Consider the following 11,790-nt stretch of genomic DNA (forward strand, 5'->3'; position numbering starts at 1 on the left):
TGATTTACAGCCTCCAAAATCCTCTAGAGGGTCAGCTATGAATTGGTTCTGACTCACTTGCCAAGAAAACAAATAAGTCTGTGCTAGAGAAAATGAAACCTGTTTGCTCATTGGAGACAAAGATTTTAAAACTCTTTTTCACATAACTTTGGACAAATATCCAAGAGGGCGTAGTCTTTGGGGAAGAACATCATGCTTGGAAGGCATCAAATGCCATGTTGTGTGTGGCCTTGAGTCAGCTTCTACTCATAGTGAGTGTGAACAATGGCTCTGAACTTTACCTCATCTTTAGCCAACCTCACCATTGCTGACACTCTTGATTCCATTGTCACAGTCAGTGTCAGTCCATCTCATCCACGCTGTGACTATTCTTGCAGTGGTGTTCTTCTCCAAGGATTGATCCCCTTCTGGTAACATGACCAAAGTATGTGAGATGGAGTTTAAAAATCCTTTCCCCCAAGGAACAACCTAATTTCACCCACTCTAGAATAGACCTGTTTGTTCTCATGGCAGTACATAGTATGTTCAGTACTCTTCTCTAGCACCACAACTTATAGGCAACAATTCTTCTGTAATCCTTAGTCATTGGCCACCTCTCAGATGCATACCAAGCAGTTGAGAAGACCATATCATGGATCAGGCACACCTTAGTCTCTGGACTGACACTGTTGCTGTTTAACCTTTTGGAGAGGTCCCTGACAGCAGGCTTTCCTAAAGCAACTCATCTTTTGCATTTCTGACTTACGGTGCCAAGAGTGTTGATGGTGGATCCGAGCAAGATGAAATTATTAACAACTTTAGTCTTTTCTCCAGCTGTCATGATGCTGCCAGTTTGCCTAGTGGTGAGAATCTTTGTTTTAAGTCCTCATTTTCAGCAAGCACAGTTGTATGATCTGCAAAATGCAGATTGTTGGTGAGTCTTTGTCCAATCCTCCTGCCACATTCTTCAGATAGTCCTGCTCCTTGAATGATTTTTTTAAGTGTATGTATTGAATAGATATGAAGAAAGGGTACAATCCTGATAAACACCATTCCTAATTTTAAACCATGCAGTATTTCCCTTATTCTGTTAGGACAACTCTCTCTTGGTCTGAGTATAGTTTTCTCATGAGTACTGTTAAGTAATCTGATCTGGGATTCCCATTCTTATTGTTAACCATAATTTGTTATGATCCACAGAGTTGAATGCCTTTGCATAGTCACTAAAACACAAACATCTTTATGGCATTCTCTGCTTTTAACCAAGGTCCACCTAACATAAGTAGTGATAACCCTTTAGCCATGTCCTTTTTTGAATGCAGTTTGAATTTCTAGCAGTTTCCAGTCTATGTAGTATTTAGCCATTGTAAAAATAATCATCAGCAAGATTTTACTTGTATATGATACTGATGGTATGCAATAATTCAAGCATTCTATTAGATCACCTTTCTTGGAACAAATACTGATCTCATCTGGTCATTTTGCCAAGTAGTTGTCTGCTAAATTTCTTCCTCTGCATCACCACCCATTACAGGACTTTTGACATCTAATGTTTATTTTATTATTTTTTGTGTGTGTGTACCTTCAAATCGGATCTGACTGGTACAGGAGAAGATTGCCCCTCCTTCTCCAGCAGAGCGTCTGGTGGATTCGAACTGCGTACCTCTGGGATTACAGTGCAGCTTCTTGCCACTCGGCCACCAGAGCTCCCTGACATGTAATTTTTACGGTTATATACTCTGTCCTGAATCTGCTAAATTGTAAAACTTGGGATTTGTTCTCATTTGACTTTTTCACTCATGACAAACATATTGAAAGGGCAAATAGGAATCGGTAAGTTGGATGTTTATATTTCAGAGACTGCTTATATGTCACTTAGTGGACAGTTGTTCTTAGGTGCCATTAAGTACAACTCACAGTGACCCCATGGATTACAGATCTGAATGCTGTCCTGTTCTGTATCATTCTTATCATCTTGGATATTCTTTCTGTCATTGCTGCAATCATTTTGTCAAATCCATCTAGTTCAGAGTCTTCCTTTTGCTGACCCCTCTCCCTTTCCAAGCATGATAACCTTTTCCAAAGAGTAGCCTCTCCTAGCAACATGCCCAAAATATGAGATGAAATTTTACCATCCATGTCTCTGAGGAACACTCTGGTACTTCTTCCAAAACATAACTGGTCTTTTTGGCAGTCCATGGGATATTGGATATTCAGTGATCTTCTCCAGTGCCATAGCGCAAAGGTAGCAATTCTTCTGTCATCCTTATTCCTTGTCCAGCTAGCAAGTGAATGAAAAGGCCATGGCCTGAATCAGGCACTCTTAGTCTTCAGACTGGTGGTATTGTTCCTCAGTAATTTGGAAAGGTCCCGGACATCAGGCTTGCCCAGTGCAATATGTCTCCTGATCGCCTGACTACTGGTACCAGTGGTGTTGTTTGCGAATCCAAGCAAGATGGAATTGTTGACAATTACAACCTTTTCTCCATCTATCATTATATCGGTTATTGGTCTAATAGTGAGAGTTTTTGTCGTCTTGATGTTGAGATGCAATTCATATTGAAGGCTGTGGTCTTTGGTCCTCTATAGTAAGTGTTTCAGATACAGATATTTTATAATAAGAGTATTCCCAGATTAACATTACCTTCATTTATCCATTATTTAACATTTTTCTTTGTGTAGACCCAAGTTTCTGACCTATATATCTTTCTCTTAATCTTTGAAAATTTTTCAGTAATGTTTTTTCAAAGACATGTCTACTGGCAATCCCTTAATTTTTAAGGATAATTTTTCTTTTTTTTAATTTATAACATATATTTGTGAAAAACATGTGTGGGGGTACAGGGGGGTGAGGATTGGGAGCAGAAGAGTGAGGATGGTAGGGATGAAATCACAGGGCTGTAAAATTTGGTGGGTGGGGAGAGTGGGCAGAGGAAATGAAAAAGATTCAGTGGGGACCAGAAGAGACAGTAATGGTGAGCACAGTCCAACAGTGACTAATTTTTTTTTTCTTTAAATTAACAAATTGTCTTATTCACTTGTGGGTTTCTCATTTGAGAACGGGGCACAGTCTCTGGCTTCTTCATGCTGAACAGGGACATTGATGTGAAGAGGGAAGAAAAGCCCACTTTAACACCTTACTGGTCCTGGGTTGAAGCTGCATGCCTTCTTGGTCAGAAGACATTTTCCTGACGTTTTCTGCCCTCTGAACTGCAAAGTGTTTGCCAAGATGAGTCCAGTGGGGATGGCTGGCTGAACCCTGAGGCTCCATCCTCCTTCACTTCCTTAGCTGGCAGTTATATTTCCCTTTTGTCTCTGGAACTTGGTTCAGGTCTGCGGCAAAACTCAGTGTTAGGGTTACCTATAGGAAAAGAAGCAAACTTAGAACATACTTGTGAATTACAAAGAGAAGGGCTTTAGAGGTTATACTTACAGATGTACTGGGGAAGGAAGTAGAGGAAAGTGTCTTAGATAAAATTCTTTGTATACCCAAGGGGGCATTCCCCTGCCACCTGAAGACCCTCCCCATCTCCCCAGGGGCCTGCGGTTCTTCCCAGGGGCCTGGCGGCACACCCCAAGGGCCAGATGGCACCCCTTCAAAGCCTAAACCCTGTGCCCCACTGAAGACCATGGCCAGGACCCCCGGTTCCAGCGCTGCCACCATTGCCCCCCTCCCCTCCACCAAGGGGTCAGATTGCATCTCGAAGATAGGCATCACTACCCTCCCCTTTTACCAATGGAAAAGGGGTTTTGAGAATCGAAACAGTTCTTGGCAGCAGTAGTCAAATTAATAGATGTGGTGCATTGAGGAGATCTTCTGTCTTGGATCTGTTGTTATTGTTAAGTGTCAACAAGTTGACTCATAGTGACCCTATGAATGAAAGACCTGAACACTTGTATAACTTTCATCATTTCTCGAAGTTCATAGAGTTTCTGGAGACAAGCTATTTCATAAGTGGATGCCACTCCTGCTTCCAAGCTTGTTTTAATCAGAGAGCTCCATTAATCATTGTCCACCATGAGTAACCATTATTGTCTTTGTCATATCAGTGTCACAGTGTTTAGCCTCACAGCAGCCAAGAGTTACCTCTGTACAGCCAACTGACACTTAGAAGAGTGTTACACCAAAAACAATCAAAACCAGGGGATCCCTGGGATCTGGCCACGGAGGCCCCATGGAGCTGCAGTGGTGGTTTGGGCTCAGCAGTAGGGGGGCTGGGAGCTATGGGACTCACCTATTCTTTTTTGGCAGTCTTTGTCCTCTTAATGTTGAACCTTGAGCCATATTAAAGACCAGTAATCAACTGTTTAATTGTTCAGTTATCTATTAACTGTGGGGGGCCATGGTAGCCCGTTCCTATGTAGCTTGCCACTCCTCTAGCTCCTTATGCTGTTTCGTCTGCCCCCGCCACTGCCATCTTGGTTCTCCAGTATACTTTTTCTTTCTTTTCTTTTTTTTTTTTTTAAATTTTTTAATTATTATTTGTTTTAATGAAAATTTACAGAGACTTTGGATTTCCATTCATACATTGTTGCACTTTTCTCCCTGCCCTCCCCTTACCCCCCCAGTATACTCTTCTCTTTGAAGAGTAAAAGAAAAATTCTTACATTGTTTTATAATCCCTCCCTCCAGGTCTACTCCACTATACAGCCTTCATTCTGGACTCCTGTCATGACAATAATACCTAATCACATATCCCTTTTAAACATTTCTCTCCCTCATTTGTTTTATTTATACCATCTTTCTCAGTCTCACCCCAACCTCATTGTCAGTCCTGTTTTACAACAGTGGCACTATGCAGTATTTGTCCTTTTGTGACTGAGATCTTTCACTCAGCATAATGTCCTTCAGGGTTACCCATTTTTAATAATATTGCGTGAGTTCCTTGTTTTTCAATGCAGCGTAGTATTCCATGTGTGAATATACCACAGTTTCTCTGTCCATTCCTGTGTTGTTGGGCACTTAGGTTGTTTCCAACTTCTTGCTATTGAGAACAAAGCCGCAATAAACATGGGTGTGCATATATCTGCTTGAGTGTTAGTTATAGTCTCGTTGGGGTATATTCCCAGTAGTGGAACTGCTGGGTCAAATGGTATCTCTGTTTGCAGCTTTTTGAGAAAGTGCCATACCGCTTTCCACGGTGGTTGCACCATTAAGGTTTCCAGTTTCTCCACAACCTCGCCAGCATTTGTTGCTTACTGTTCTGTTAACTTTTTCTAATCTTACTGGGGTGATATGATAGCTCATAGTTGTTTTGATTTGCATCTCTCTTAGAGCTAGGGATTTTTAGAGCTAGGGATTTTGAACATTTCTTCATGTGCTTGTTGGCCATCTGAATGTCTTCTTTGGTGAAGTGTCTGTTCATATCCTGTGCCCATTTTTCAGTTGGATTGTTTATCTTGTGGTGCTCAAGAATTTTATAAATTCTAGATAGAACTCCTTTATCTGACATGTCATTACCAAAAATTTTTTTCCAGTCTGTGGCTTCCCTTTTCTACCCTGTTGGAGAAGATTTTGGATGTGCATAGGGATTTGATTCTTAGAAAGTCTCATTCATCTATTTTATTTTCTCTTGGTTGTAGAGGTTCTCCAGTATACTTTTTCTTAATACAGAATTCTCAGTTAGAATCTTTTCTTTCAACACTTTAAATACTTCAGTTGTTTCTGCTTATATGATTTCTGAAAGAAGTAATTCTTATTCTTGTTCCTTTGTGATTTTTTTCCCCCTCTGAATTTGAAGATTTTGTCTGATTCTTCTGAAATTTAAATAGAAAAGCCTAGTTAGGGTGGTGTATTGTTTGAGTTTTGTTTTTTATTTGTTTGTTTTTAAATCTTGCTTTGTTTTCTTTGAGCTTCCTAAATCTCTGTTTTGGTGTCTTAGTAATTTTGGAAAACTGTCATTATTTCTTCAAATGTTTTCTCTTTGTTTTCCTTTGAGGAGTCTCACTATGCATCTGTTATGCTGTTTGTAGTTCTGTAAAAGTCTTTTATAGTTTGTCCCATCGTTTTCATTCTTTTTTCTCTTTGTTTTATAGTATCAGAATTCTCTTCTGACATGTTTTCAAGCTTATTCTTTCCCCTCTTTTTTCTTTACCCAGTTCAGTCTAAAAAACATACTCTCTATTGTTGTTAACAGCAGTTTTTGCTTTTAGCATTTGTTTTTTAATATTTCGCCTTCGGTTTCCATCTCTCAGCTTATCAAAACCCAAATCAAGCCCGGAGCCTTCAAGCGAGTTCCAGCTCATACATAGCAATCTTATAGGACTTACTTACAAGGCTGAAAAAATCATTATAGAAACAAATTATTGTAACCACAGAAGTAAGTGGTTCAAATTCACCAGATCATCTGCTGGAGAAAGAGGAACAATCTCCTCCTGTACCATTCAGATTCGATTTGAACACACAAACACACACAGGTGTTAAAAAAAAACCAACAAAGAAACAAATTATTGCATCTTTCTCCCACAGAGCAGCTGATGAGTTAAAACTGCTGGCTCATTGGTTCTCATCCCAGCACTCTAACCACATGCATTTATTCTGTTGTTTACTTTTCTCATTAAATTTTTTAGCATATTAATAATAATTTTGTTATTAGTTGCCATCAATCCAATTCTTTATGATGGTGATTTCATGTGTGCAGAGATTTCAAGGTTGTGACCTTTTGGAAGCCAGTCTCCAGGTCTGTCTTCCCAGGTGCTTCTGGGTGCTTCCTATTTTCAACGTTTGAACTTATACTAATGTTTAACCTTTTGCAACACTTAAGGAACCCTGATTATTATCTTTATTTTAAATTCTTTATCTGATAATCCAAAAACTTCTAATTCTATCTTGATCAAATTTTAATGCTTAGTTTCTCTCCTATTTTTTGTTTCCTTGCATGCTTTGTTAACTTGTACATAGTCATAGATTATGTAAAAGGAATTTAGGTAGAAAACTGTTTAAAGTGAGGTTTTATTTTATCTGGCTAAGCTTTAGGCTGTGTTGTTTCCTGAAACTGTAGGTTATTGTTGGAAATTTCTTTCATTTCCTTGTATTTCCTCCTTTTTTTTTTTTTTGTCTTTGAGTCTCTTTATATAATTTATTGAATAAGAAAACTCTTGCAGTTTTTTTTTTTTGGTTCTATGCCATTAATACATAGAAATCCTGTTATGCGTGGCTTTGGTTTTTTTATTCATATGGTCAACACTGGGCCAATTGGAAGCTTGATGGACAGAGAAGAGATTGAGATTATTGATAACTTCAGCTTGCTCGGTTCTACAGTCAACACTCTTGGCATCAGCAGTGTCAGGAAATCAAAAGATGAATTGCAATGGGAAAGTCTGCTGTCAGGGACCTCTCTAGAGTACTGAAGAGCAGTCTGGAGACCAGGGTGCCCCCGATTTGGGTCGTGATCTTCGCATTTACTTGCTATGCATCCAAGAGCTGGCCAGTAACTAAGGATGATCAAAGAAGAATCAATGTCTTTCAGTTGTGATGCTGGAGAATACTTTTGAACATACTGTAGACTGTCAGGGCAACAAACAAGTTTGTCCTGGAGAGGGTGAAACTGTGCTGTTCCCTGGAGGATTTTGAAGCTGCATCTCACATACTTTGGGCCCTTGGCCAGGAGAGACCAATCTTTGGAGAGGGACATCATACTTGGAAGGGTGAAGGGACAGCGCAGGAGAGGGAGACCCAGGATGAGATGAATTGACACAGTATCTGGAGAAGTGGAATTAGGTCTGTTGAAGATGATAAGATTAGCTCATAATTGAGCAGGCTTCAGAGCTAATGTTCATAAGATTGCTGTGAGTCACAGGTAACTTGGTGGCCCATAACAACAACAGAGTATATTTTGGTTTTTGTGGGGAGTTTGAAAAAAATTTGTTGTTGAGAATATGCATAGCAAAACGTACACCAGTTCACTCACTTCTCACATGTACAGTTCAGTGACATTGATTACAGTTCTTCAAATGTCTGACTATTCTTAACCCCCTTTCCTGAGTTCATTCTTTGCCATTAATATAAATACTCTTGTCCCCTCAAAGTTTTCACCTTTCAAGTTGCCTTTGTCCATTTGATCCCATATGGTAGTTCTTAGAAGAGTATAATGTTCAAGATAGACATTTTTTTCACTAGTTAGGCTAAACTGCATATTTTAATAAGATTTCAGTGGGGTATTTTTGGTCTGTGTTTTAAAGATATGTCAGTTTTAGGGATTTATCCAGCCCCCAGTGGCTTTAGAAAGTATGGAGTCTTTGGCCAGAAGCCCTTTTGATGTGATAAAGTTGTTTCTCTGGGACTGTGACAACATTGACAAGTATTTCTCAGCTAAATTTGTTTGGGCAGAGAAGGTGTTTTTCCTCCCTTCACTCCCACTAAGAGTGCAGTTATTGTTGTGTGCCATTGAGTCATAACAGACTCATAGTTGACCCTTCCGCAGGTATTGAGGCAGTTTAATAGCATGGGAGGACATCCTTCTTTTGCCAAGCTGCTGGTAGGTTTGAACCATGTTCCTTTACCACTAGGACACCAAAACTCCTTAAAAGGTCTAAAAACCTCTGAAACTCACTACCTTTGAGTTATGACTCACTGCAACCCTCCATTGGGTTTCCTCGACTGTAAATATTAGTGGATCAAGACTGCCCACTTTCTCCCACAGAACTCCTGGCAGATTCAACTACCAGTCACTTGGCCTTCTGTTTAGGAGCATGGCAGACTCTACGCTAGTGGAGGTGCAATATAAGGTGCTAGAGTTGGATACCTTTCAGCTAGCCTAGTACTTAACCTGGTACTATAAGGGCTCCTTTTAGTTGGATTAGGCTTTGATAGCATCGAGTCAGGTAGATGCCATTAAAATACTTGCCTTGAAGGCAGGCCTAATAAAGAGAACAGAATAAAATAGTCCCATAATACCTGGAACCTACATCTAATTGGAGGAGGTTGCCCTTCTTTCTCCCAAAGGAGAAACTAGTGGATTCAAATCCACTTTTGCATTAACAGTGTAACTCCTTACAAACTGTGCCATGAATATTATATAATTCTTACCCTGTTTTGTTTGTTTGTTTCTCTTACAGGAAAAGTGCGAAGCTTAAGCTCCTCTTTGTGGTCATTAACTCACTTGACAGCTTTGCATCTGAGTGACAATTCTCTGTCTCGCATTCCTTCAGACATCGCCAAGCTTCATAATCTGGTGTATCTGGACCTATCTTCTAATAAAATTCGTAGTTTACCAGCAGAACTCGGAAACATGGTATCACTCAGGTATGCAGATTGATGTAAAGCATAACTATAACACACCTAGAATATAGCATTAGTTTTGTTATCAAAAAGCAATTAACAATTTAATAATATTGAAACATAACTATCTTTCATGTAAAGTCTTTTGGTGGATTTAAAGTCAGCTAAAAAAATAATAAATCAAGTAGCTCCATTATACCTCTTTTTTGTTATGTTTTATATAATACATTTTTAAGCTAAAATTTTCAGGAGAATAGGGGTAAATTAATGTGAGGCATTTGTACTATGTTTCACATATACTCACCTGTACAGACATTTACCATGCTGGTATTTTTGGCCATTATATTTTGGGATAACATATGGTACTTAACACAGACTCCAGGAAACCATGAAATCTTTTTTTTTCCCCCCATGAAATCTTTTTGCTGTCTCAGGGCTTGTATGCATGACAGTATTAGTGCCTGGAAGAGAAAGAAAGGAGGGTTGATTGAATTTAGGGAGTTAAAATCAGATGTATTATGGGACAGAGCATGTGATTTATAGAGTTGAGATTTACATTTTGGCTTTGCCATTTATATGTTGTTTGATCTTGGGCAAATTTCTTAACCTTGCTAATAAGCCTATTTCCTCATCTGTACGTTGCTTTAATATCTACCCAGTAAGATTGAGATAAAGGGTAAAATCTAAAAACAACCACTTAATTAAGCCCACTATCTTCTAGTTAATTTTGAGTTATTATAACACTATGGAACAGAATAAAACTTCCCAGTTGGGCTTCCAAGGCTCCAAATCTTTATTGTTGCAAGCTCATCTTTCACACCGAGTGGCTGATGATAGCCAAGTTAAAGCCAAATTCTGGTTTAGTAAATCTGGCGGATTCTAGGGGACTATCTTGCCCCATTTCATATTACCTGATGTTTCTCAATTGTTATACTCAACTTTTCTGCTGCCTTCGACCAGTAAAAAGGAATAAGGAACTTCAGCTCTGTGGGTGTTTCTTTGCCTCTGTTTTCTAAACTTAGTTATTGCGTATATACTACTGCAATTTTTCATCCCCTGAGCCAAATTTACTATAAGGGCTTCCTTTTTCATATTATGTATTTGGAAACGGGGACAAATTACTGAAAACTAGTTTTTCTTGTTCTTTTTATGCCCTCACCAACCTCTAGTTTGCTCAGGAATAACCAAGATTCTTATAAATTTTAAGAACCAAAGGTTGCATAAGTAATTTGCCTTCGTACTTAAAATTGATAAATGTAGGAAATTACAACTATTTCAGTGTTAAGTGTCTGGTATTACCCTCCCCCAAAGATTTCATTGTTACTATGATACTTGTGTAAAACATAATTAAAATAATCATTAGTAATTAAAATGACTGCTAGAAACATAATCTTAATTGTGTAGCTCTCAAAATTCCTTTGAGTTGGTACTGCAGGTCATTTGAATTCTCTTTGAATAATTCATGTTAAGCTGTGCTATAATTTTCATTTCCCTAAACTGAGAAATGGTTTGATCTGAAGTATGGTAGACCAGTGAAGTCATAGGGTGGGTGGTCTTTGGACTGGTACTAGTTTTCAGGCTGCTGCTAATCTGCAATGAGATTTGGTGGGGGGGGGAATTGGACTATGCATGTTGACTCCAATAGGTGTTTTTAAAACTGAGGCTTATATTTTTTTTTCTTTCTCATTTAATTTTTCTAGTAACTTGTTTTTCTCCATTTTTTGTCTGTTGCCACAGAGTTTGCAGCCTCTGTACCATATAATGGAATAAAAATGAAATTTTGTCATTCTAGGAGTTTGTGTTCCTAAAAGTTGTATTGTGTATTTTAGCTGTTAGTTAAAAGTGAATGTGTCTTTTGACTTCTTGGATTTTTTTACATCAACAGGGAACTGCATTTAAATAACAACCTGTTACGAGTTCTGCCTTTTGAGCTGGGAAAACTGTTTCAGTTGCAGACTTTAGGCCTGAAAGGTATGACTTCTTATTTGTGCTTCTTTTATGGTTCATATGTATGTATTTAAATCTAAATAAGCAGATGAGAGAGAATCATTTTGCTGGAAGATTTGCTGGCTTACTTTTCTCCAAACTTCATCTGTTTCTTACCTATATCCCACTGATTTTCCTTTTGTTCAGCTGTGAACTGCCTCCTTGTTGTTGATTAATTGGGAAGATGCTTTTGCTTGTTTTTTCTATCCTCTATTTTAAGTTATTGCCTCTGTGTACTGTCAGTACATTTATAAGTTCATACTTTTTATTTTGCATCTCATTTTAATGAAAGTTTATAGAAAAGTTGGGTTTTCGTTGTTGCACATTTCACCCCCTGCCCCTCCCAGTTCACTTTTTAAAAAATATTTATTGCGTAGGCTCATACCTCATCATGTTAATAAAACAGCTTTTTTACCCTATGTTAAAATCTAAAAAAGTAGACTCTAAGTGTAGGTAAAAATTTTTCCTTAAACATGTTTTCTGGAACTTAATTTATAGAGTAAGTATATGGATATAATCCTGTCACGATGTTGTACTTCAAGATGGATCTAGAAATTGCTTTTTTTACTATGAAGGCAACCCCATTTTTCCTTGTCTTTTCATCT

General features: G+C 38.4%; 1 protein-coding gene across 2 annotated transcripts in view; it reads left to right on the forward strand.

The window, feature by feature from the left end:
• Positions 1-11,790, forward strand: part of CNOT6 (CCR4-NOT transcription complex, subunit 6) — a 63,036-nt gene that overhangs the window by 14,501 nt on the left and 36,745 nt on the right. For both annotated transcript variants that reach the window (XM_006898127.1, XM_006898128.1), the window contains exons 2-3: positions 9,037-9,223; positions 11,085-11,170. In XM_006898127.1, coding sequence (XP_006898189.1) covers positions 9,037-9,223; positions 11,085-11,170 — 273 coding nt within the window. The remainder of the gene's footprint in view (positions 1-9,036; positions 9,224-11,084; positions 11,171-11,790) is intronic.

Source organism: Elephantulus edwardii, unplaced genomic scaffold (assembly GCF_000299155.1).
Source record: "Elephantulus edwardii isolate Elephantulus edwardi_28Jun2011 unplaced genomic scaffold, EleEdw1.0 scaffold00221, whole genome shotgun sequence".
NCBI lineage: Eukaryota > Metazoa > Chordata > Mammalia > Macroscelidea > Macroscelididae > Elephantulus > Elephantulus edwardii.